General features: G+C 39.6%; 1 protein-coding gene across 24 annotated transcripts in view; it reads left to right on the top strand.

Moving 5' to 3' along the window:
* Positions 1-2314: 2314 nt before the first annotated feature.
* Positions 2315-25736, top strand: part of LOC138953803 (MAP/microtubule affinity-regulating kinase 3-like) — a 51994-nt gene continuing 28572 nt past the window's right edge. For 8 of the 24 annotated variants that reach the window (XM_070325710.1, XM_070325716.1, XM_070325732.1 and 5 more), the window contains exons 1-14: positions 2315-2820; positions 2944-3114; positions 6461-6514; positions 9298-9346; positions 10539-10604; positions 11077-11147; positions 11870-11926; positions 12270-12405; positions 13665-13765; positions 14605-14724; positions 16665-16764; positions 20223-20306; positions 21696-21817; positions 23503-23704. In XM_070325710.1, the coding sequence (XP_070181811.1) occupies positions 2758-2820; positions 2944-3114; positions 6461-6514; positions 9298-9346; positions 10539-10604; positions 11077-11147; positions 11870-11926; positions 12270-12405; positions 13665-13765; positions 14605-14724; positions 16665-16764; positions 20223-20306; positions 21696-21817; positions 23503-23704 (1396 nt within the window). In that variant the 5' untranslated portion in view covers positions 2315-2757. Of the gene's footprint in view, positions 2821-2943; positions 3115-6460; positions 6515-9297; positions 9347-10538; positions 10605-11076; positions 11148-11869; positions 11927-12269; positions 12406-13664; positions 13766-14604; positions 14725-16664; positions 16765-18048; positions 18149-20222; positions 20307-21695; positions 21818-23502; positions 23705-25736 lie in introns of all 24 variants that reach the window. The other 16 variants (XM_070325723.1, XM_070325736.1, XM_070325713.1 and 13 more) reach the window with 15 other exon arrangements.

Below are 25736 nucleotides of genomic sequence, written 5' to 3' on the forward strand. Positions count from 1 at the left end.
GTTAGCCGAAGGCCGCGAGGCCTTATTGGTGCCCCTTCTTTGTCAGATACTTTGCATGCCTAAATCCCTATTCTTTCAATGCTTTCAGTCAAAGTCGTAAAAAAGGTTAAGAAATTTTGGAGAATTGTCCAAGAAGTTTTTGAAGGCGTCTACTGTGGGTGCGAATTTTATGTTAGCGGGTAGTGCATTCCAATTGTTAGCAACTCTTTGAGAAAACGAAAACTTGCGCTTGTTAGTCTTACAGTGTTGAACAAAGATTTTTCCGTGGCTGTTTCTGGTGTTGTCTGTCTGCTTGAATGTGAATATTTTGTGCATGTCAATGTCATCCACCCCATTTATAATTCTATATGTTTGTATTAGGTCACCCCTTGTCCTCCTTCCCTTCAGAGAGTGGAGGTCTAGGTATTTGAGTCTGTCCGCGTAAGACTTATCCCGGCACTCCTGTAGAATTTTAGTTGCTCGACGCTGCACCCTCTCAATTGTCTGAGACTGTCTCTTGAGGAATGGGCTCCACACCACATTTGCATATTCCACCAGTGGTCTCACAAAGGCTTTGTATAGCTTTAAGAAGGTGTCCTTGTCAAGAAATGAGAACGTTCGTTTGATAATTCCAATCCTCTGATTAGCTTTTGACACAACTCCTCGAATATGCGGGTCGAATGACAAATTGCTGTCGAAAACAACACCGATGTCCTTTTCCTCATCACATACATTTATTTTTTCAATAGCATCATTGACAGTCATCACGTAGTCATATTTGGGATTCTTTTTACCAGAATGCAGAACATTGCACTTTGAAACATTAAAAAATAATTTCCATTTATTTGTCCAATCCTGAAGTAAGTGTATGTCTTTTTGCATGACTGAACTGTTTGTTGCTTTATTGTACAGTTTTGTATCATCCGCAAAAATCTTCACTATACCACTAACCACATCTGGTAGGTCATTTATAAACACTGTAAATAGAACCGGCCCCAAAACGCTGCCCTGTGGAATTCCGCTGAGAACTGCTGCTTGGTTCGACGTTGCCTGTCCAACTCGTACCCTCTGGGACCGGCCACTCAGGAATGACCGAATCCAGGGAAGGACGCTGGAACTAAGCCCATACGATGCAAGCTTTAGGAGTAATCTCTCATGCGGCACAGTATCGAAGGCCTTCTTAAAGTCACAGTAAATTATATCTATGGCTTCACCTTCATCAACGAATTTTGTGAGGTCTTCCATGACCTCTATGAGTTGAGTGACACAAGAACGTCTTTTTCTAAAACCATGCTGACAGTCAGCATATAAATTATTGTCTGTGAGATAAGACACTATAGAATCCCGAACAAGAGACTCCAATACCTTGCATGTTACACAGGTTAAGCTTACTGGTCTGTAGTTACCTGGTTCTGACTTGGTACCCTTTTTGAAAATAGCGGTTACCTCCGCTGTTTTCCAATCACCTGGTATATTTCCAGATTCCAAAGATTTGTTGAACAGCAAGCATAATGGGATAGATAGTTCATCACACAACTCCTTAAGTACCTTTGATGGGATTAGATCAGGCCCTTGGGCTTTATTTTCATCCAACTCTTTCAGTTTCTTTTTAACTGCTAAGGGTGTCACTCTTATTTCAGATAAGGATGCCCCATCTGAATAGCAGCCTTCCGTCATAGTCACACAATTATTGAACATACTCGGTCAACATCTCGCGATTCCCTGTTTTCTTTTCCTTTTTTTCTTCTGTATTTTGCATTTCTACATGCAGAGTTTTTGAAAGAAAAAGAATCGGTTTGCATTATAACGTGTGGATCGCCGCACGCGTCACTGAATGACGTCAGTTTTGATCCACATTGAATGACGGTATTTTTGCCTCACAACTCACATTGTCCAACCGCCACTACACACGCAGGATACTTACACCAGAAGAATCCAGAGGCATTAGGAGATACGAATGAGTGACAGTGACTGCTACCTTGATGCGAACCAGTGCTTTCTCTCTCTCAAGTTGGCAGCATGGGACCTCGACTGAAAGTGGGCGTTTCCACCATTCCTGTACTAAACCGGCTCACTCACGTAGCGAGCACCTGCTTGCAAATCTCCCTCGCCCATTATCATAAGCTCGATCTTGCGGAATAAAAATAGACACAATATTTCTGTTATGAATTTTGATAGAGTCAGCTGTATTTGATTCTCCTTTGTCTGTCAGACGATGTAAGCAAATCGACTCGAACTAACGGCACGAGCACTGTTGCTACTGTTTTACAGCTGTTTTCACCGGGATGATGTCATGCCTTCTCAGGGGAGCCAATCGCGGGCCGCCGTTCGCTTGACCTCCATGCGCACGTCTGTCAGTCCTCGGCGTGGAAGGAAAAGTCAGCCATTTTGATGGGTGAATTTTCGGAAGCGACCAAGACGTAAACATGGATATTACTCAATACACAAAGGATTGAACCGACGAGGATGGTGATCTATGTGGAGACTTGTTTCCTGGGGATGGATTAGTCCTTGTTCTGTTGGATTTACTGTCAGAGTCGAGCTGCAAAGTGTGCTAATCCAGCTTCCTGTAGGGCAACTTGCATCAAGTTACAGCCCTAGCGACCTGTTTTCCCAGCCAAGTTCGACGGATTACGGGCCGCAGGCGCATTGATGCATTGCAGACGTGCATTGATGATCAGAGAAAATCTGTCGTCATTCTTTTTTAGCGCAGAGTGACGATACTGACCGCGGATACAGCAAATTTCGCAGCCAGTGTCGATCAATTATAAATTCAAAATGTCGGCCACAGCCAGAGTTCCTCTTCAGACTGTTCATGAGTCTGTCCCTGTGGATAGACATGTAAGTTATTGTTTGATCTTCTTGGTAATCGATTGTTTGTATGTTGCAGATATTGGTGATTGTTGTCGTCGACTGTTTCGGATGTAATTTGATACTTAAAGTATGGTGTTTGTGTTCTTTTAGCGAACTGTGCCGAGCTCTGATGATAAAGTCAACACGAACATTGTGAACCCATCCGTGCCAAGAAACCGCTCCGATGAGCCTCACATCGGAAAATACCGTCTCATCAAGACCATCGGCAAAGGCAACTTTGCAAAAGTGAAACTCGCCAAGCATGTGCCAACAGGAAAAGAGGTAATGCTGTCAAGTCTAACCGCTCTCTTTATTCTTTGTTGGTCCTGAGTTCACGAATGAGGTAATAGTAATAGTAATACTAATAGCCTACTAATAGTAATAGGGATTAGGAATGTCAGGGGGGGCTGGTACCTGCAGGGTAAAGGGTAATGAACATCACTTGGTGAAGATGAAACCTGTGATGATTAGTGCTTGCTGCAAGTTTCAGGAACAATTTATCGTGCAGTTTCACTTTCAACCGACAGAGTAACACTAACAAATACCACAATGATCTGTATGATGCATCAATCTGCATACGGGTGGTGCATTTTGATACATCCATGTAAAGCAATGTGCATCTTTTTAGGTGTGTTTAGAACATAGTGGGTTGAGTGGTATGCAAAACTAGCTTGGTTGCTCTAAAAGTAAAAGTATGCATACCTCAGTACCTGTGGATGTAAAACTAAAGACTGTATACTAAGACTAATACTAACAGTAATACTACTATACCATGCAAAACCTGGTAGTATCTCAAATTCAAGTTTGCTGTTTTCAAGTTACAATTCATCAGTGTTGTTGCCAGGCCTCGTTCTTCGGTCTCTGACCATTCCTTTCTGATTTGACGCATTGGACAGGTCTAGCCTTATCCTGTCGATGGACCGATAGTTTTTACGTTTTGGTGGTCAACTGACCGATGCATATTCGTACAAGGCGGACAAGGTCTGCAATGAATTGAATGGGAGTTACAAAGTCGGAAAACAAACCCCGATCGAAATGCTCATGTTCACTTCGAGTGAAAATGCATTCGGTGCCGAGTCCGTGTTTTTCGTCATTGGCACTCGAGGCTACGTTTACGGCAATACCCTATCCAGCCGGTGTACCTATTTACCGAAAACGGCGCAAACAGCGGAAAGTTCATCAATATAATACTGCAGCATGGTTATGCGAAGATCAGGCACGATCCCTACATTCGCACACCGGGCACTGTATTGGAAAGGGTAGGCCAGGAATGGCAGGATCTTTCTTCTCGCAAAGTTTATGAACAATTAAAACTAGGAAGCGACATCAAAGCAATGCCAAGGACTTGAAACAGGTTCAGAATAAGAAGGATAGGGAAAAACGCGAATAGCCTGAAAATGTTGCCCAACAAAAAAAGTTGCTAAAAGTTGCAACAAAATATGGCGGTACAATTTGGACCTATTGTTTTTTTAAAGCTAGGACATTTGGACCTATTGTTTTTTTTTAGGGAGGTCCAAATGACCTATTGTCTTCTTAGGCTGGCAACAACACTGATTCATCAATTGATTACAATTTCAATATAGTCAAAATTTGGGGTAGAGATTATTTGTGATGAATAGAAGGTATTTTGTTAGTAAAAATCAGTATGACTATGACTCACAGTATGAGATGCATAGAGTCAGATGTTTATGCATTCCACATTTTCAGAAACTCTGTTGAGTGTTCAGGAGAATTACAACTGAAACCTAACCATTATTGATACTGATAGTAATTGTCAAGACAAAGGAGCTTAATTTTTAAGTTGAACATCACCAGAAACCTTTGTATCGTAACTGTGGTGTTACGGTGCTACTGTTTTTGCATTGTGATTGTACTAAAACCCCAGTCCTGTACCTCCATACCTGAGCAATCGTTTTCACATGTGGCATGAGTGCCTGAAGAATAAAGTCGCATTTTGTATTAATCAGCTCTCAGGAAAAGCCATGTCACTGTGAGCTCTGAGTAGTCTGATAGTGTAGATTACTGCCATACGCTTACAAACTATTCTTCCTGTCATGGGTGATAAGATGATAGCTTAGTGGTCAGCAGTTATATTCTGTTTCTAGGTTATGTGGTGATAGTGGATCATTTCCTTGTTCAGTAAATGCTCTTCAGTCAGACTGAGACAAGGAAAAATTAGGAGAACACTAAGATGCTTAAAAAACGCCAGTTTTGCAGTGTCTCCCCCATACCAAACAATGCCAGTCAAATAGATAACACTGTATCACTACCAGTGCATGGTTTCAGCTGGAAAAACAAGATGGTTCTGCGTTTAAAATTAAACAGTGTCCTGAAGCTAGTTGTTGTATCAAAGCAATCTTATCCATTGGTGTAACTGGAAGTCTAACTAAACTGTGAGTGTGAAGTTGAAAAAAAGACTTGTAATGTTGGAAGGTTCGTAATGTGAAAATGTTAGGTTCATTCAGAAGATCAAGATGTGCATCCACGGAAACCGTTTCCCCCTGGATGCATGTGTTCCAAAAACTGCAACCTCTCCTTGTTCTTGTGTCCTCCTAATACTAATAATAGAGACATTAAAAAGGAACTGTATGATCGGTGCTGTAGTCATCTTCCAACAGGTATGGCCAAATCGTCTGCCCGAAGTAACAAATCCGCCAGGCTAGTAGTAGTAGAAACTGCCTGGCAACTCGGCTGGCTAAATCTGGTCACATGCAAAACTTATGGTTGTAATGTCGAGTTTTAAAGCCATATAAACACTGCAGATCAACTGTGGTATGTACCGGGCCAGTGAAATTTCTGCCGAGCTAGTGACTCTTGACGTTACTTGCCCAGCTGGCGAACTAAAATTGTGATATTTGGCCATCCCTGCCCAAACTGGTAATGGTATGCTAATACAACTTTACGAATTATCTCCTGGTCTTTCTGTGATGCCAAGTGGTAAAAACAAGCCAGGCTTGCAATCGTTTGTGTTGCGTCTGTAGTGCTGGTAAAAAGGTTTACAAAGTTTCTATCGGGAGGTGTAAGTTTTTGGTCATCAGTTTCATATCCAGTATATTAAATGAGTGTAAAATACTGGGAAACACATTGATTTGCTCCCTGACATAATTCTGTGACTTTTAAGACGTTTGCTAGGTGTACGCTCACTTTCAGTCAAGACTAGAAGCAACATCCCATAATAATTTTAAAAAAATCTCTGAATGTGATACTGATAGTCAAGTCAATAATTTGAATAAATCATTCAACTCAGTGATTCACTTTGTGATGTTTTTCTGGCGTGAGATAATACTTTTTGCTGCTGAATGTTAAATAGTTGCTCTTGAAGCCTTTAGATTAACTGCACAAATAAAATAGACTTGGAAAGTGCTCATGAAGGCCGGGTCCAAAACATTTGGTTTTGTTTCACAATTATTCATATTATTGATTGGTAGGGACTGCACATTAAAACTAAAAGCTCTTTTGTATGATGAATGAATGAGGCAGGAGGGCGTTTAAGCCAGGCATGGATCGTTGACACATTTTAGTAGATTTAAAATGTCATTTCAGTGATTAACTGTCAGATAACGCATAGCATTAGCATAATGAATGTATGGTATTGACAACATTTCTGAGGATGTTTGTTCTGTTTCAGGTTGCAATCAAGATCATTGACAAAACACAACTGAATCCTTCAAGTCTTCAAAAGGTGAGCTAGAGAACAATTATTAATAATGATTTGCTCGACATGTGCACGTTGGTTGTGGAGTAGTTTCAATATCCGGAATCATTTTTACATTTAGTCAAGTTTTGACTAAATGTTTTAACATGGAGGGGGAATCGAGACGAGGGTCATGGTGTGTGTGCGTGTGTGTGTGTAGAGCGATTGAGAGTAAACTACTGGACCGATCTTTATGAAATCTGACATGAGAGTTCCTGGGTATGATATCCCCCAACGTTTTTTTTTTGTTTTTGATAAATGTCTTTGATGACGTCATATCCGGCTTTTTGTAAATGTTGAGGCGGCACTGTCACACCCTCATTTTTCAATCAAATTGATTGCAATTTTGGCCAAGCAATCTTCGACGAAGGCCGGACTTCGGTATTGCATTTCAGCTTGGTGGCTTAAAAATTAATTTATGACTTTGGTCATTAAAAATCTGAAAATTGTAATTAAAAGTATTTTTTTATAAAACGATCCAAATTTACGTTCATTTTATTCTTCATCATTTTCTGATTCCAAAAACATATAAATATGTTATATTCGGATTAAAAACAAGGTCTGAAAATTAAAAATATAAAAATTATTATCAAAATCAAATTTCCGAAATCGATTTAAAAACAGTTTCATCTTATTCCTTGTCGGTTCCTGATTCCAAAAACATATAGATACGATATGTTTCGATTAAAAACACGCTCAGAAAGTTCAAACGAAGATAGGTACAGAAAAGTGTACTATGCAGCACAGCGAAACCACTACCGCGCTGAACAGGCTCGTCAGTTTCACTCCATTTTGCACAAGCGGCAGACTACGGTCATTGTGAAAAAATGCAGTGCGTTCAGTTTCATTCTGTGAGTTCCACAGCTTGACTAAATGTAGTAATTTCGCCTTACGCGACTTGTTGTGTTCTCCCATTATTTTCATGGAGTTATACTGTTCAAAAAAAGAAACGCATAGCTTGTAATATTTGGTTAATTTAGTTATATGGCTACAAGGATATCCACCAAACTGCAGAAAATGTTTATCTGGTCGTCGACCTTTCGTCCATTGCCACAAGTGAGCTCTGCACGTGACGCATGCGTTATCAGTGGCTACAATGTCAAAATTGCTCATTTGGCATGACCACTCGTCATGCTTCAGTGTAATCTCGTGAAACTCGGGGAATATTGAGCTCTCACCATGTCTTCCAAAACCCATAAAAGCGGATTGTTCGCCACAAAGAAATCAGACGACAATTCAGCGACGAAAGATGGCCCGATTGAGCAGAGAAGACCGCCAAATTGCATTGGGTCGTTTACAAGCAGGCCAAAGTCAAAGTGCAATCGCCAGGCACTTCCACGTGTCCCAGAGCACCATCAGTAGACTGTGGGTCAGGTTTCAAGCCACTGGCTCCGTTGCTGACTTGCCACGAGCGGGAAGACCAAGGGCGACAACTGCTGCTCACGACCGCTTCATACGGCTCCGCCACCTCCGGAATCGTTTCCTGTCGGCCTCATCTTCTGTCCAGGCTCTCCCCGGGCCACACCGATTATCGGACCAGACCGTGCGGAACCGCCTGCATGAAGCTGGTTTGAGAGCTCGCAGACCTCAGAGAGGAGCTGTCCTCACCCGCCGCCATCGCCAGAACCGAGTGCAGTGGGGCAACCAGCACCTTCGCTGGACCGTCCGGAATCACTGGAGACACGTGTGGTTCAGCGACGAGTCCTACTTCCTGCTCCAGCGACATGATGGTCGGAGGAGGGTCTACCGGAGAGTAAACGAACGTTACGCGCCCAACTGTGTGGATGAGGCACCCGTTCATGGTGGTGGAGGCGTCATGGTGTGGGGGGCGATCAATACCGCTGGAAGGAGCACCCTGGTGCACGTCCAAGGGCGCATAACTGCCCAGCGATACGTGGAGGAAATTCTGCGCCCACACGCCCTTCCTCTTCTGGCTGACCAGGATGCCATATTCCAGCAGGACAACGCTCGCCCGCACACAGCACGACTCACCACCCAGTTCCTCACCGACCACCATGTCCAGGTGCTTCCCTGGCCATCCATGTCGCCAGACATGAACCCGATAGAACACCTCTGGGATGAATTGGACAGACGTGTGCGCAGGCGAGAAGAAGCGCCGGCAAATCACCGCGATCTATTGCAGGCACTTCAGGAGGAGTGGGACACCATCCCACAGCAAGATATCCGGCATCTGATCCAGTCCATGCCCAGAAGGTGCCAGGCAGTTGTTGCTGCTCAAGGCAGTCACACCCCCTACTGACTTGACAGCCTCGGCACCCAATCGTATTGATTGACTGATTGATTTGAAGATGCAAATGAACTGTGTGTGCATTCAACTTTGTCCATACCAAATTTCAAACAAATAATCTAAATATTGGATTTTCTGTTAATTTTTTCGAAAAATAAAACAAATTTGGCAAGTAGCAACTATGCGTTTCTTTTTTTGAACAGTATAGAAAGATTGTGAAAACTTGTAATTTCTGTGTGTCTGTCAAATATAAGACATCTTCATAAAGTGCAACAAATTTATGAGCTAAATGTTTGGGTGGATTTAGAGGTGGGTTTTTCAGCTTAGGTTCATCTATTTTTTCGTCACTTTTCAGAGTTGTGTTCTGAGTAAGTTCACTGGTTTTAAACGTGGGTTTCTGCATAGCTTTTAAAAAAAATGCTTCCAGTAGCTTTCACTTTCAGATATCTTTTTCGTAGCTTAAATTAAAAGTTTTATTCGTTTTGAATGCTGATTTAATTTTTTCATATTCTTTATGTTGCAGCTTTTCAGAGAAGTCAGAATCATGAAATTGCTGGACCATCCCAACATAGGTATGGGCTTCTTCATTTTTATATTTAGTCAAGTTTTGACTAAATATTTTAACATCGAGGGGGAATCGAAACGAGGGTATGGTGTATGTGCGTCTGTCTGTGTGTGTGTGTGTGTAGAGCGATTCAGACTAAACTACTGGACCGATCTTTATGAAATTTGACATGAGAGTTCCTGGGTATGAAATGCCCGAACGTTTTTTTTCCTTTTTTTGATAAATGTCTGATGACGTCATATCCGGCTTTTCGTGAAAGTTGAGGCGGCACTGTCACGCCCTCATTTTTGAACCAAATTGGTTGAAATTTTGGTCAAGTAATCTTCGACGAAGCCCGGGGTTCGGTATTGCATTTCAGCTTGGTGGCTTAAAAATTAATTAATGACTTTGGTCATTAAAAATCGGAAAATTGTAAAAAAAAATAAAAATTTATAAAACGATCCAAATTTACGTTTATCTTAATCTCCATCATTTTCTGATTCCAAAAACATATAAATATGTTATATTCGGATTCAAAACAAGCTCTGAAAATTAAATATATAAAAATTATTATCAAAATTAAATTGTCCAAATCAATTTAAAAACACTTTCATCTTATTCCTTGTCGGTTCCTGATTCCAAAAACATATAGATATGATATGTTTGGATTAAAAACACGCTCAGAAAGTTAAAACAAAGAGAGGTACAGAAAAGCGTGCTATCCTTCTTAGCGCAACTACTACCCCGCTCTTCTTGTCAATTTCACTGCCTTTGCCATGAGCGGTGGACTGACGATGCTACGAGTATACGGTCTTGCTGAAAAATGGCAGCTACTTGACTAAATATTGTATTTTCGCCTTACGCGACTTGTTTCTTTCTTTCTGGTAGAGATGAGGGCACCTTACGTTGAAATTTGATGCATTCAATATGTGTAAACCTAGCAGTAGCAATAATGTACATGTATTACTAGTAGCGAACAAATTTGACTGAAATTCTTGAAAAACGGACGATGTTAACTCTTTGGCGTCACAGGCATGTCCCATTCCAAGTGACAAGCTGACAAGCTGATATTGACTGAAATAGCCGTTTTACTGACGTCAGCACAGGTACAACTTTCAATTTTAGCTGCAGTATTAATTCTATAATGTGGTTGTGTATTAATAGGTTTGATTTGTTTGTATACATGTTGAATTAATTTGTCTTCAAATTCTATTTTTCAGTCAAAATTTTTGAAGTGATAGAAACAGAAAAGACACTCTACCTTGTCATGGAGTATGCAAGTGGAGGTAAGTTTTGCTGAGTTGTATGTGCCAGTGTGTGTATGCACCCTCCTTCTGTCTTTCTCTCTGTCTGCCTCTCTCACTTTCATTCTCAGCCTCTCTCTCTCTCTCTCTCTCTTTTCACAAAAAGAGCAAGGGTCTTGAACTTTTCTCATGTAAAAAAGTAACAGAAGCTGAAGGTGGAGTGCTTTGTAAAAACTATCGGCAATCAGATTAATTCTTTCTCAGAAATTTAAAGTTCACTGAATTAGAATAACAGTGAATGTACTGAGAAAGTGAGATTCTTTATCTAAGGCAGTGCTGGAAAAAAATTATTTGAAAATTTAAGTTTCAAGTATTTAATTTGGTCATAATCAAACTCAAAGGAAAATTGTTGACGATTCAGAACATTCATGTTTTGTGTTCGTTTAAGTCTGCTTTTTTCTGTGTGGTTGATTGCTGAGTGAAGTTACTGATCTTTTTGTTATCTCTTGTTTAGGTGAAGTGTTTGACTACCTGGTGGCTCATGGAAGGATGAAGGAGAAAGAGGCCAGAGCAAAGTTCAGACAGGTAAGAATTAAAATGTTTGATGATCATTTGGTAATGATCAACATATTAGTATTGCTAACTTGGTAGTTCTTATTAGGGGCGAGGTTTTCTGTTTCAATTGGCACTTGAGAAAGGGACAGCTGGTACAGCACGGTGCATTCTCAAAGAGAGTAGGAATTCATAATTAACTGTAAGGTGTGAGTGTAATGAGGCTTAGCAGAGATCTTTTTATCCAGATATTTGTTGTACTTTGCTGGTAACATCCTGAAAATACCAGAAATGAAATCAGCAACCGGTTAATCATGTATACCTGTAAATATTTCATACCACCAGTTTCATCCTGACAATTGTAATCACTGTGTTGGGTTGGGAATTGAAATGGGTGGTGTCTTACATGGGAGGTTCCGCTATAACTTAGTGTTTTAATTTAGTTTATTTATTTATGTTTATAATATAGTGACTGGGAACCATACTCATTTCTGCTGGGAGGCATTGTTGTGATGATTGGATCAGATGGCCAGTAAAGATTGGTTCAGTATGTGATGATATTAGCAAGTAGAACAAAAGGACTCCTGTTGACTTAGTGCTTGGCGTTTGCTATCCTCAATGTGTGTGTGACTGTGAGCCAGTGCTAACATGAACAATTGTTACTTGAACAATGTTCATGCTTTGCATGGGTTTCAGGGTTGGAGTGTACCTTTGACTGTTGTTTTACGTTAATTTTTCCATTTTGTACTTTGCAGATCGTGTCCGCTGTTCAGTACTGTCATCAGAAGCACATTGTACATAGAGACCTGAAGGTAAGACTAAGAGTGCAACTTACTAGAAACAAAATGATACCTTGACAGTTTCCCAATCTAAAATATGATGCAAAAGCTGGACAGAGGTGCCAACAAGAAAAACATTTGTGAATGCTTCTGCTCTTTGCATTTGAAGAACTGGGTTGGGATTGAGGCTGATGCAAAGTGCAAGTCAGACAAAGGACAAGATTTCAGAGAGATCTGCTGGTGTAGAGACTTTGTATCGGATAATTTCTGAGAATTGATAAAAATAAAAAGTACAAATATTATTTATTCATTTACTTCTGACTGCTCTGAAACGTTTGATGCATGTATTAACATCAATTATTTATTCCCTCCACAGGCAGAGAATTTGCTTCTGGACGGCGACATGAACATCAAAATAGCAGACTACGGTTTCAGCAACGAGTTTGTACCTGGAAACAAACTTGACACATTCTGTGGCAGTCCACCCTACGCTGCACCAGAGTTGTTTCAAGGTAAGATATTTTATGCCAACTTCAGGTGTGCATGTCTCAGAAAGAATAAATGTGTTAGCAGAGGAGGCAGTGTTACATGTATTGTTTAGTTGTTGTTTTTTATGAATGTTTTAGTTTTACAGTATTTGCAACTGTCATGTGTAATTTGTTTCTTGACATTTGTCATGTTTTTTTGGTGTTTGTGAAGATTCTCCAACTGATTTGACCAGTAAGATGTCACTGTCACTAGAGTCATTGTCCTTCATACACATAACCACCGGTAGTTTTTGAGTCACTTGAGAAAAAGTGACTCTATGTAATCGGTCAGTGTTAGTCTGTCCGGCCGGCCGTCCGGCCGGCCGTCCGTAGACACCACCTTAACGTTGGACTTTTCTCGGAAACTATCAAAGCGATCGGGCTCATATTTTGTTTAGTCGTGACCTCCAATGACCTCTACACTTTAACGATGGTTTCGTTGACCTTTGACCTTTTTCAAGGTCACAGGTCAGCGTCAAAGGAAAAATTAGACATTTTATATCTTTGACAAAGTTCATCGGATGTGATTGAAACTTTGTAGGATTATTCTTTACATCAAAGTATTTACATCTGTAGCCTTTTACGAACGTTATCAGAAAAACAAGGGAGATAACTAGCCTTTTCTGTTCGGCAACACACAACTTAACGTTGGGCTTTTCTCGGAAACTATAAAAGTGACCGGGCTCAAATTTTATGTGAACGTGACTCATTGTGTTGTGAATAGCAATTTCTTCCTGTCCATCTGATGCCTCATATAATATTCAGAACTGCGAAAGTGACTCAATCGAGCGTTTGCTCTTCTTGTATAAATATGACTTTACTGGAAAACGTTTCTTTTTGTTTAATCTCATGCCAGCAATGACGTGATTCCAAGTGGGACTGAGGATGCAAAGCCAGATGAGAATGAGATATCTAAGTAAAGCTGGCTTTGTTGTGTCTATTTCTGCAAGACGTGTTCAGTGTTGTTCCCAGCTCTTGGTCTTCGGAATGATTGATGCATACTTTTTGATTTGACCCATTGGGCTGACCGCTGGCTGGCCGACAGATCCTTAGTTTTGATGTGCAGGAGGTCTTCTGACCATCAGTTTTTGTAGCAAATGCACAAAGCCAAGACTTTCAGACCTATGTCACATTTTTTCAATCCAGGCCCAACGGATCTTTTGTCCTCTGTCTCTGAGGCAGCGAGCAACACAGCATGTTGATAATTCCCAGTTTAATGTTTTGTTATTGATTGACTTTTTCAGGCAAGAAGTACGACGGTCCAGAAGTGGATGTGTGGAGTTTGGGCGTCATTCTCTACACCCTCGTCAGTGGTTCTCTCCCCTTCGACGGACAAAACTTGAAGGTCAGTGTTCTCTTGTAACACACAGACATTGGTTTTGTCTGATCTTACTCTTTATTCGTCTTTTTGAAATCAGATGCTTGCAGAGTTTATTCATGAATCTATTTTCAAGTTCAACATTGATAAGAGAGTGTGTGTCTGTGTTTTTTCTTAGGTTACTCTGATTTTGTTTGTGGAATAGACGATTTTTTAAAATAACTTTTGTGTTTGTATGGGTTGTAAAATAATGAATACCCTTGCTTTTCCTCTGACAAATAACATGGGTGGGAGTTCCTCCGTCTCAGACGGATTTCCGTCTCAGAGAAATTTTGACAATTTTTTTTTTTTTTTTTTTTTTTTTTTTTTTTTTTTTTGCGCCCTCATTGATAGTCATCTCATACTGTGTTATGCCAAATGGACTGATAGTGCACTTTTTGTTGTTTCTAATGCTTGCCAGGTCCCTAAAATTTTTAGTTTTTGTTACTTTTTGTATCTCCAACAAGGTTCTTATTTATCAGAATTAAACTCAGGAGAGGCCAGAGAAACCCTTTTAAATTCATAAAATTCGTTTTCGGCCGGGGGCCTTCGCCCCCCTGGACCCCCCACCAGGGCGCTGCCCCTGGACCCCGCCGGGGCCTTGGCGGCCCCTGGACCCCGGCCTTAAAAAAAGTTCAGTCTTGGAACAATTTTGGGCTCCCACCCATGAAATAACTTCACACATGCTCCTGTCCATGTGTTTTCGACACACCCAATGCGAATGATTGGCCCTCCAATGTTTGTCTGAACAAAAAGCAAAGGCATACACTCTTTCACAATTATTGTCTCCTGTGCTTGCTGTACTAAAGTTGCTTTGGTGTTTGCAGGAATTGAGAGAACGAGTGTTGAGGGGAAAGTACAGGATACCTTTCTACATGTCCACAGACTGCGAAAACCTTCTCAAAAAGTTCCTCGTTCTCAACCCAATGAAGAGATTAAGCCTGGAGGTGGGTACCTTTCCTTTTAGTTTTGTTCACTTGATAGCCTTTGTTCATAAGAAGCCATGCTGTCTTCATAATTCTAGTTGAAGCAGGCATGGGAATTGGAAAAGGAAATTACGTTTCAGCGAAAATAAAAAATTGTCCGTGGCAAAAGAAAGGTAAATAAAATATATATGTATACTATTGTCTCTCTATCCATTATTTGCTTACACGAGAACTTTAAAAATAGTGGTCTAAAATGCTCAAATTCGTTTTCCTTCAAACCCCCCTGGTCTCCCCAACGGGGCAGAGCGGTACCCGCCGGGGCCTAGGCGGCCCACGGACCTCGGCCTATTTTCAGAGTTTTTTCTATTTTGGAATTCCCATGCCTGTTGAAGGTACAGTTCTTCCCTTGAAAACAGTCCTGCTCGCTATCTCATTCTCATTTCTATCTGCCCAGGCTTTTTTTTACATAGGGCAAAACATTCCTTCATCAGTGGATTTTATGAAATGCGTTTGTTTTTTTTAAGACCCCAATATGTAGAAAAAGCAGTTAAGCTATGATTTTTGGTATTTGCGGAAGTGGGGGGATGGCTTTGTCTAATGTAAAAGCCTGGCGAGATCTCAGATGGTGAGCAAAATCAGTTAGTTACACAAGAAGGACTGTGCCATTAATATTTGTCAATTATTTTCATCAGGAGACAGTTTTGTGTTTCATTCTGTTCTAAATTTAAGCAGTTCCTTTAAAATGAGTTGATTTTGTTTGCCTTTAACGAGAGAGAATGCGAACCATGCTGGTTGTACAAAATGTATAATTTTATAGATAACTTCAATAAGATTGTTATTGACAAAGAGCAATATTTCAATCATTTTCATGTTCATTGACCGTTGCTTGAAGAAGTCACATGATTATGACATTTACAAGATATTTTTTATTGTGTTAAATGATGTATCCATATTTCAGTTGAGACATTAGTATTATGGTTGTTTTTCTTTTTTGCTGCAAGAGACATTTCCATGCAGAAAACGTTTGCCAAAGTTTTTGCCATAACAATGATAACAGTAATATTGAAATTGAATTCATGATTTCTTTTTTAAAACTCGCTTCAGAAAATTGTGATTTTTGAACTTTCAAAACTTTGGTGCTAAGATTTGTCTCCAACAATTCTGAGCTTTAAACTGAACATACAACTGCTAATGAAGATCTTCAGTTCTCTAGATGAGGTGCCATGTCAGGGATGGCCAAATCTCGAAATTTTACTCGCCAGCCGGGAGAGTAACTTCAAGCAAGTCACTTGCCCGCCAGAAATGTCACTGGCCCAGTACATATCACAGTTGCTGCATCTGCATTGTTTATGGCTTTGATGTTACAACCACAAGTGTTGCATTTGACCAGATTTTTTACTCGCCGCTGGTGATCAGGTGGACGGTTTGGCCATCCCTGCATGTATTAAACATAAAACGCAGCTGTTTTAAGAAGCTGTCAACATTGTGAAACAGTTGTCTTGGAAACGTGTCCGCTCTTTGCAAGATGGTAGCCTCTGTGGTTAAAGACAGTGCCTGTACCTATCTTTATGAAGACCACAGATGTTATCTGTCTGCTTTTTGGTCTGTAGTTTAACATATCCCTTGTTTCGATTTACCCCTATTTTTTGGGCTTTTACAACCAACTAGGACAGAAACTTTGGTATCCACCATTTTAAACAAAGCCAACATTTATTTGAGGCTAATTGCTCTCTCAGTCTCTGGCAATGAAAAGTTGAAAACAAATCAGTATATACTTTCACAGAAATGTTATTGTGTCTGATCATGCTTATGCAATTGTTTTAAAAGGAAACGGTGGAACTGGAAGTGTCTTTTGCATAAATATTAAGCCAGTTGCAGAAAGTCTGAATGCTGATGAAAGTTGTGTGCCCCTCTCATTTGATAAGCCGTATTCTCTTGTCACATTTTTCTGTCCCCTACAGAGTATAATGAAGGACAAGTGGATGAATATAGCTTATGAAGATGATGAACTAAAACCTTATGTAGAGCCACCCCCCGACATTAATGATCCAGTAAGAATAGGTAATGTTCAACATTTATATCTTCTGGCTGAACCAGCCATTATGTCCTTTTATTTTTTCCTCTTTTTGGTTGACTTGCGTACGTCCACTGTACCTACAGAGAGAGAGGACTATGCATGCTGCATGCCTTGTACAAAGCACTTTTAACGTTGGTTGGCACCACATCAATCCCCAAGCACTGTTCTGGAACCTCCCGCTACCTTTACTCCCCCACCACCACCACCACTCCCCACCTCAAATCGGTCCAGCAGTTTTCTCAGAATCGATGTATACATACCATAGCTGCCAACCCTCCCGGATTTTCCGGGAATCTCCTGAATTTTACAACTTTTCCCTGCTCATATTCAAGACTAAACGGTCCCCCTGGCTCCTGGATTTTGACTTCAGAAGGTTGGCAGCTATGACATACACACACACACACACACACATACTGATACACCACCACCCTCGTCTCGATTCCTCTTCTATGTTAAAACATTTAGTCAAAACTTGACTAACTGTAAAAAAAAAGGGAAAACATCACCAAGAAAAGTACCAAATCGTTGATCCACACCATCACCCTTCCCCAGTGCAGTTCCCCACAGGTACTAGTTGTACCCTACCCCCAAGTTTGTGTTCGTAAAACCTTGAATGAAGACAGGCACACTCCCATCCCCAGTACTTTAGTTCAGTTTCAAACCAACTTTGTGGTGTGTTCGTGTGCTGAATATCTATTAGACGACATCTTCCATTGACTTAGCTGTCAAATAGTTCCATCTTTCCAGCTGTCAAATAGTTACATCTTCCCAGCTGTCAAATAGTTCCATCTTCCCTCAGCCTCTGTATCTTTCCACTTCACCGTGTTCATGTTTTTCCACACTTGTGCATGGAGGAAAAGAAGAAAGAAATGCACAGAAGAAAAAAGAGAAAGAAATGTATTTTCTGTAGCTCTTTTAAAATGTCACCCTGAACACAGCTTGATGTGGTGCATTCTGGGTAACCTGGGGAAGAGTCAGACGGTCTTGCGGGATGTGATAGACGGTCTTGCGGGAAAAAATCTGTGGTGCCAATAGACCAAGGTTTCATTCCTGTGTGCTGCTAGTCTGCAAGAAAATCCTGCTAGCTGTATTTACTGTGTGCTAGATTTGACGGGAACCACGAGCGAATTTTTTCGCTCCACTTCTTTTTTGTGACCCCGCTGGCATTGTGTAGCTGACTAGAGTCCTCTCTCTCTCGTTACACCATTGGGCTGTGTGTTGAATGTTGTCTTGTTGCTTTTCTACAAGAATGTTTATCTTCTGATCAGAGCATTATGAAAGACCGCTGGATGAATATGGGCTTTGAAGATTCTGACTTAAAGCCGTTCAAAGACCTGTCGAAAGACGCTCTTGATCACAGCCGGATAGGTAAATGTGCCCGTGCCCGAAACTGCTAGACTCTTTCTCCCGAAGTTTTTTTCTTCCCTTTTTTTTGTTTATTTATTTTTTATTTTTTGGGGTGCTGACTGTGCTGTGCTTTTAGAGGCAGACTCATCTTTTGTTTCCTGCAGCTGAAAATGTAAACAACTTGAAAGAATGAACCTTTGAGAAGTAAAAAGAAAAATAAGCAAAATAAAACTTGGAAAAAAGAGCAGTTTGCTGAGAAGTACAATTTTGATTTAATTAAAGTAAAGTCTGGAAACGATACCAAGAAACAATATTGTGTGCGCAAATTGAACAGAAATCAAAAGTGCAGTGTTCTTACTTGGAAGCACATTTTTAATTTAAAATTAAGACATGGAAACAAAACCATGAAACAAAACCTGGTTGCAGAAACAGCGTATGGAGAGGCTGTGAATTGATTTCTTATTGACTGTTCATGGTTGAAAACAGCATTTGTGACAGAGCTTGGAAAATAATCATTGAAATATCAGTGGGGTTTGTTTTGTTTTGCTATTCTCATAATTTGATCGCTGCAGAGAAGAGAACAAAAGATGAGTACTGCTATCTCCCTTTGACAGTGGGTTTGAGCTTTCATTTGATATTTCCGACAACTTTGAATAGAAAATTCAATGCATATTGTTGGTCAGATATCCACAAAAGGAGATTCTGAGCATACAAACCAGAGTGGCACAGGATACAAAAAATAAGACAAGATCAAAGCTCATCCCGGTTGTGTTTGATGATGCATCAGCATGAAAGCTCAGCTCAACGTCTAATACTTCTGGCACTTTTTTGGCTTTTCTGTACTCATTTCTTGTTGCCCACCTGTTTTGTATCAACAGGTTTTCTTTTTCTGTTACTAAAGGGCAGACTTTTAAGCACCTTGCGGGCTTCTTACCATCATTCTTATTAACATTATATTCAAACGGAATTGCATGCCAATATAGATTATTTTATTATTTATTTTTCTGGAATAAAAAATACATGGGAAAATACAAGTAAAATGCAGTAAATTAAAGCACCAGGAATAATTTGCAAGAAATTAATCAATTATGATTTTCATAGCCCTTTTTTACATGCTCAGAACACTTTGTTGATTGTTGAACTTGAAGATTAAAAATTCAAGTTTAATTTCTCTTAAAAAAAAGGCAGGGTCTTCTGTCTGTTCTGTTGAGGTTTAGCATAGCTGGCCTAGTGTGCATGCATTATTTATGTGTTACTAATTTTTCTCTTAATAATATTAGATGAAAGATCCATGAATAAGCATGCAGACTGCTGGTTAAAAAAGAAATGGAGAAGTATATCAAAGGATTATATTTGTATTAGTCATACAAAGTAATGTTTTCCCCAAAAGCAGGGATGGATTCTATATTTTTGAATGCTGAAAGTATTAATTAAAGGTGGCAAGGTAGAAATCTGTTTCAATGCTTTTATTGTTTTTGAAATGCAAATGCTGTGATGATTGCTTGTACCTTTAGTTTGAATTAATCTTAAGGTTATTAATTTGAGAATGGGTGGGGAAGCATGTTGTTCTTCTATTGAGACTTGACTTTGAAAATAAAACATCAAGGCAATACAAGTTATTTCTTTCAGATAATTAGTTTTACGAGAATAGCATATTTTTGTTTTCTGTTTGAAATCACTTTCAATTTCATAGAGTTTTGCAATAGAAATTAAAGTGCTTTGGTTGAAGTTTCAATGTGAATCATTCTTTTGTTTGATCTGATTCAGGAATATCCTTTGAGCTAATTATAATAATAATTGTAATCGCTGTTTGAAGAGAAATGTTCAGACTGCTTTCTCAACAAACACTATGAATTGTTAACTTTTGTTTTTGTTTGAAACATGCAACCAAAGCATTTGTTCAGCCTAATTTTCTCCTTTAGTGGGTACTGACTAGCTGGGGAAGAGTATAAAGCAGGGAGTTAAATTACATTTTGAAAAAAAGAGCTTGGGTTTTTACATCTGACTTAGCCAAATTTGTACTGTAATCATGCAATTCCATGCTTTTAACCTTGTCACCATCTGCTCTCACGTGTGTTTTCCCATTTCTCTTCAGTGCTAAGCTATTTTCAGGATGATAGTCAGTCCGCTAGTAGTTTGGCAGACCCTTTGGTGGAAAAGCAAGTCAGGAACATGTATGGTATGCAAAGTAGTTTTGGTGTAGTATCACGTCCTTAGTTGTCCCTCTTTCTTCTAACATCTTTGCATGTCTTTGTACTTCTAGTTCTACATCATGAATATCAGCTAAAAAAAAAATGATTAACTGGATAGTTTATTCTCCGGGAGGAAATAAGTATTAGCACTGTAAGTGTAACTTGTAATGACAGAAAAGGAGAAAGTATTTACCGCTTCCCTGGAAATAGTGTAGTACTTGTCGTTTGTTTCTCAGGCTACCAACATCTGTTTCTAGCTACCTGAATTGGTGTTTAATTTGATCATTCTGTTTGTGCGATACAGTCGTCATTGTTTTAAAACTGAAAGGCAAGTGACTTGAGTGTCTACACATTCGTAGGTTAATTAGAAATGAGCTTTCTTTATTTGTTAAAAGAAACCCTTTCGTGATTTTGATGCATTCTTTAATTATTTTTTTGTCATAAAAAAAGGCTGTTGCATATTTAGCGATAGATGATAGTAAGTGTTGTCATGTTTCTTTGTCTGGTCTCATTGTTGTAGAGTGGAAAAGGTAAAAGAATTAACTGGAATATCAAAAGATCATGATAAAAATAGAATGTTTAAAACAAATCTGAAACAGATTGAAAGGAGGATAGTGCATGCATTTCAGTGATCAATCTGCTTTTGTTTTTGATTCAGTGATTGGTATCAGCATGTGATCTTGTGTTTTAGTTGAAATGTGATTTTTTTTTCCAATGTGTTTGCTTGTGTTTTTAGTTTGTTGAAAGTCTTGTTAAAAGTAAATGTAAGACTAAGAGCATCAGATGATTGCATGTGTGTTAGCTTATTATATATATGAGATGGGATGGTGCCAAGGGAAAAAAGCTGGATATAATACTTAATTTAAAGAAGTAAGAGTTGCAAAAATACATCTTATAAAGTAATATTCGTGATATTATGAAAGTATACGTATACACAAATGTTGCTTGACACTTGATCAATATTGATGTTAAGAAGCAGATAAAACACTTATGTTTTTTATCAATGAAAATAAGGACACAGAATAACAAATCAAATCAGGACAGTTTTAAGAAATTAAGGCAATGTTTGCAAATATTGAATTGTATTTGTAAAACTAGTGTTTTTCATTTGTTGTTGTTAAGAACTTCAAGTTTTGCTTCACAAAGACACATCCTTTAATTATTACACGGATTGACAGAGTAGAAGCAGTGATTCAAGAACTTCAATGCATTATGTTTTTATTTTTGTGGGTGAAGGTACAAGCTCGGCCTTTTTAATTCTGTTAGATAAACTGACAGTTGGGGGGGGGGGGGATTTCAATTCCTTTTTCGCTTTTTAAAAAAATCTTTTTTTGTTATTGTTTAACAATTGTGTTCTGTGTTTTTTTCTCCTGCAGATATGATGACAAACATGGGCTACAATAGAAAAGATATTGAGGACTCCTTACGTCTACAAAAGTACGACGACATCCACGCTACGTACCTCTTGCTGGGGAGACGAACCGTGGAAGTGAGTGGTGTAAGCATGGTTTGGCTTCTTCTTTGCATAGTGTCTGTCATCTTTCACTTTCACCCTCATGCTTTAGATTAAGGGGGGGGGGGGGGGATAGTGAGCTTAGATGAAGAGCATGTTTCAACTTTATTTGATAAATTGCCTGTGACAACTGGAATCACTTTTAGTTTTAGACACATTTTTTCTTAAGAGATAATAAATGTAATTGTATGCAGTAATACTAATAGGAAAATGTGCAGCTGTTTTTAAAGTTAAAGCCCTCTCATAGTCAAATACCTAAGATAGTGAGGTGCACTGATATGGGAATTGTGCTAAGAGTGCAAGTGTTGACAATAAGTCCATGTGGTTAAGAAAATTCATGCAGTGGTAAATGTAGCAGCAATCAACATGGTTGAAAATGAAATCAAACATGCCTTGAGGTGAATTCAAGTGTTACATGCTAAATAATGTTTTTGAATCAGAGGCATTTTCATATTAGTTAATCACAAAGGACATTACCTGTGGAAGGAATATGAATTTTGTTCCGTAGGATGTTTAACTATGCCTAAGCATGTGGTTTTGAGCAATGTATAGACGACAAATTTAGCATTGGATCAGGATTTATTCAGTCTTTGTTTGTCAGTCTTTTTCTCCTAAATCTTTTTCTCTGTCTAATCAAAACTTGGGGTTTCTTACATTTTTCTGAATAACATCATTTGTGCTTTTGCAAAATGAATTTGATATTAGATGGTGAAGGGCTTTAGATGTCTGATAATGCTTGGAATATATATTTTGAAAGATTGGTATGTCATAATCTCATGAGTCATATGTTCACTTTGTTTAATTTTCTTCATTTTCTTCTTTAATCTAATCTATGCTTTATTTCTAATGAAGTGTATGCAATTTTAAAATGAAACTGTAAACTACTAAATACTTTCTTTGCTATTTTAGTTCAGTGCTTCTGAATTATGCATTACTTATTAGTGACTAATGGTACACTTATTAGCTGCTTTTGGTACGTAATCTGCCAAATGAGGTGCAGGGAATGTGGAGTGTTCTGTTCTTCTGGAGTGTTCTGTTCTTCCGGAGTGTTCTGTTCTTCTGGAGTGTTCTGTTCTTCCGGAGTGTTCTGTTCTTCTGGAGTGTTCTGTTCTTTTCTTGAGAGATGCTTTGCAAAGTTTTTACCACTGACTTATTTCTTTATTCTTTCTTTCTTTATTTCTTTTCTTTTTAACTATCAAGAATTCGGATGGTAGCAATAGTATCTCCAGCAGCGTTAGTAGCGGTGGCAGGCTTGTATGTTTTTATAGAATGCTGGTAGCAATAGTATCTTCAGCAGGGATAGTAGCGGTGGCGGGCTTGTACGTTTCTATAGAATGCTGGTAGCAATAGTATCTTCAGCAGGGATAGTTGCGGTGGCGGGCTTGTACGTTTCTATAGAATGCTGGTAGCAATAGTATCTTCAGCAGGGATAGTTGCGGTGGCAGGCTTGTACGTTTCTATAGAATGCTGGTAGCAATAGTATCTTCAGCAGGGATAGTTGCGGTGGCAGGCTTGTACATTTGTATTGGATGCTGGTAGCAATAGTATCTTCAGCAGGGATAGTTGCGGTGGCAGGCTTGTACATTTGTATTGGATGCAAAACGCTTGTGATACTAACCTGTAGCCTCTTCTTTCTGACTGACTTCCATTAACCTGTTTCCCTTTGCCAGTTGGAAGGCAGTGACCGGTCAGGTAGCAACTTATCGTTACAACAGATCCGCATGCCGTCCAGTCAGAGGCCACACAGCGAGAACAACACCAGCGGTCAGTCACCCAACAAGGTCACGCGATCCCAGTCGGCCACCAGCGGCACGGGCTCTCAGAAACAACGCCGCTACAGCCATGGGGGCGAGAACAACGGTAGTAACAAACGTTGGTGTCTTAGTGATGGGAATCACTGTTTTTGCTTGCTTTTTTCGGTTAGACTTCACCTTCCTCTGTCCTGACTGTCGTCTGGTGGTCGGCTGGTTTCGCTGACTACTCGTCTTTCCTGTCGGTGTGTTTGTGGAGGACGTTCTGCTAGACGCACGGAAAAGTGTTTGTGATGAAATCATGATAATTTTGGTAATAAAGAAATGTGGTGTTGGCAACTGATTTCCCCCACCCCTGTGCTTATGCTGTACAAAATGTGTTCAGTTTAATGAACGAGGCTAAGCAAAAAAAATGTTTGGAACTAACTCTGTCAAGATTGTTATGGGTTGTGAAAGAGTTGTATCCCTTAAAACTGAGGCTGATATTGTGAGTAGAAACATTTGCTGTATAAAACGTTTTCAGTTGTATGAACAAGCCTAAGCAGAAAATATTTTTGGAAATAACTCAATCGAGAATTTAATGGGTTTAAAAATGAGGCTCATACTATGAGTGAAAATCATGTTGAGTCCAGCGCTTGTATGCATCACACTGAAAAAACAAGGTCAGATTTGCAGTTAGTGCAGTGACCATTTGATATTTCTTTAGAAACATCTTGCATCGGTCCTGGATAGCCTCAAAGTTTGTAGGGACGATAATAAAACAATAACCAACCGTCCTTTTGAACCATGCGCATTAGAGCTCATGATCCTTGTCTCAATGATTTCCTGGCTGTCGATTGAACGTGAAAAGACGGCACATGTTTTGGATTATACACACAACCATCAATAAACAAGCGTGGCGGCTTTTCACTGGGTAGTCCAGCTATCAGTGAGCATGTTTTTGAAAGAAAAGGGTGTGGTATCAAGCTGACATAGCATTTGAACTGTCCACTTAATATGATGACTTTTTCTTTTGAAAATGACGTCGGCAATAGCCAGGATAGGCCACCAGCCTCCCATATGGGAGGTTGAGTGTTCAAATTCAGACCGCACCTGGTGGGTTCAGGGTGGAGATTTTTCCAATTTCACAGGTCAACTTACGTGCAGACCTGCCAGTGCCTTACCCCTTTCATGAGTACACGCAAGCGTAAGACCAAGTACGCATGAAAAAGATCCTGAAATCCATGTCAGAGTTTTGGTTGGTCATAGAAACATGAATATATATACCAAACATGCATCCCCTGAAATGGCGGGGTAAAGACGGTCAGACAGGTAAAAACCCAGTCGGGCAAAAACACGATTGGTCGTGGGAGTTTCAGCCCATAAACACAGAAGAAAAAGTTTTGAAAATATGCAGATGGGAGATCATGGTACACTGTGACACTATCATTATCAACTTGTTGACATCTGACCTCACCTTCAAGGGATACAACTCTTCCAGAGCACATAAAAAACAGAGTTATTTCCAGACATCTTCTTTTTTTAACTGATATAATGCTTTGCAGACAAAGGAGCTTTACTGTTTGTGCCTAGCAGAACATCCCTGGAATGTGTGTGAGTGTGTCTGTAGCAGAATGAGCTATGAATGACCAGCATGCGACCAGAAGCTTATATTTTTTTTAATCTTGTTTTTGTAAGTATCTTTTAAGCCCAGACTCTCTCAAGGCTGGGTAGTACTACCTGGATTAACAATGTCACCTAGGTTGCTCCAAGTCTATTTCCTTGGACAGGTGCAAAGTCTATGTGGTTTTTTTTGGGATGAAATAAGAAATCTAGATATGTGTTTTTTCTTTGTGTGTGACAACATTTGATCAGTTTCACACTTCTGCAATAGCTGCAAGGTTATCCAGTGAAACATCTCTGAAGATGCAAAGTATTTATCATACAGAGAAAAGTATATCCAAACTTGTTTTTGTGTGAACTGACATTGTCAGGAATATGAATGAAACAGGTTTGGAGAAAATGAATTGTGAAAAGATTGAAGAGTTTCTTGGCTGAAGGCTATTTTTATGCTGGTCACTCATAGTTACTTCTACTCTATACACAGGGTGTGTGAAATGCATGTATGACTCCATTCTGTTCTGTGTTGGTACATTGCAGCATGATACTCGTGT

The sequence above is a fragment of the Littorina saxatilis genome, linkage group LG17 (genome assembly GCF_037325665.1).
Source record: "Littorina saxatilis isolate snail1 linkage group LG17, US_GU_Lsax_2.0, whole genome shotgun sequence".
Classification (NCBI taxonomy): Eukaryota; Metazoa; Mollusca; class Gastropoda; order Littorinimorpha; family Littorinidae; genus Littorina; species Littorina saxatilis.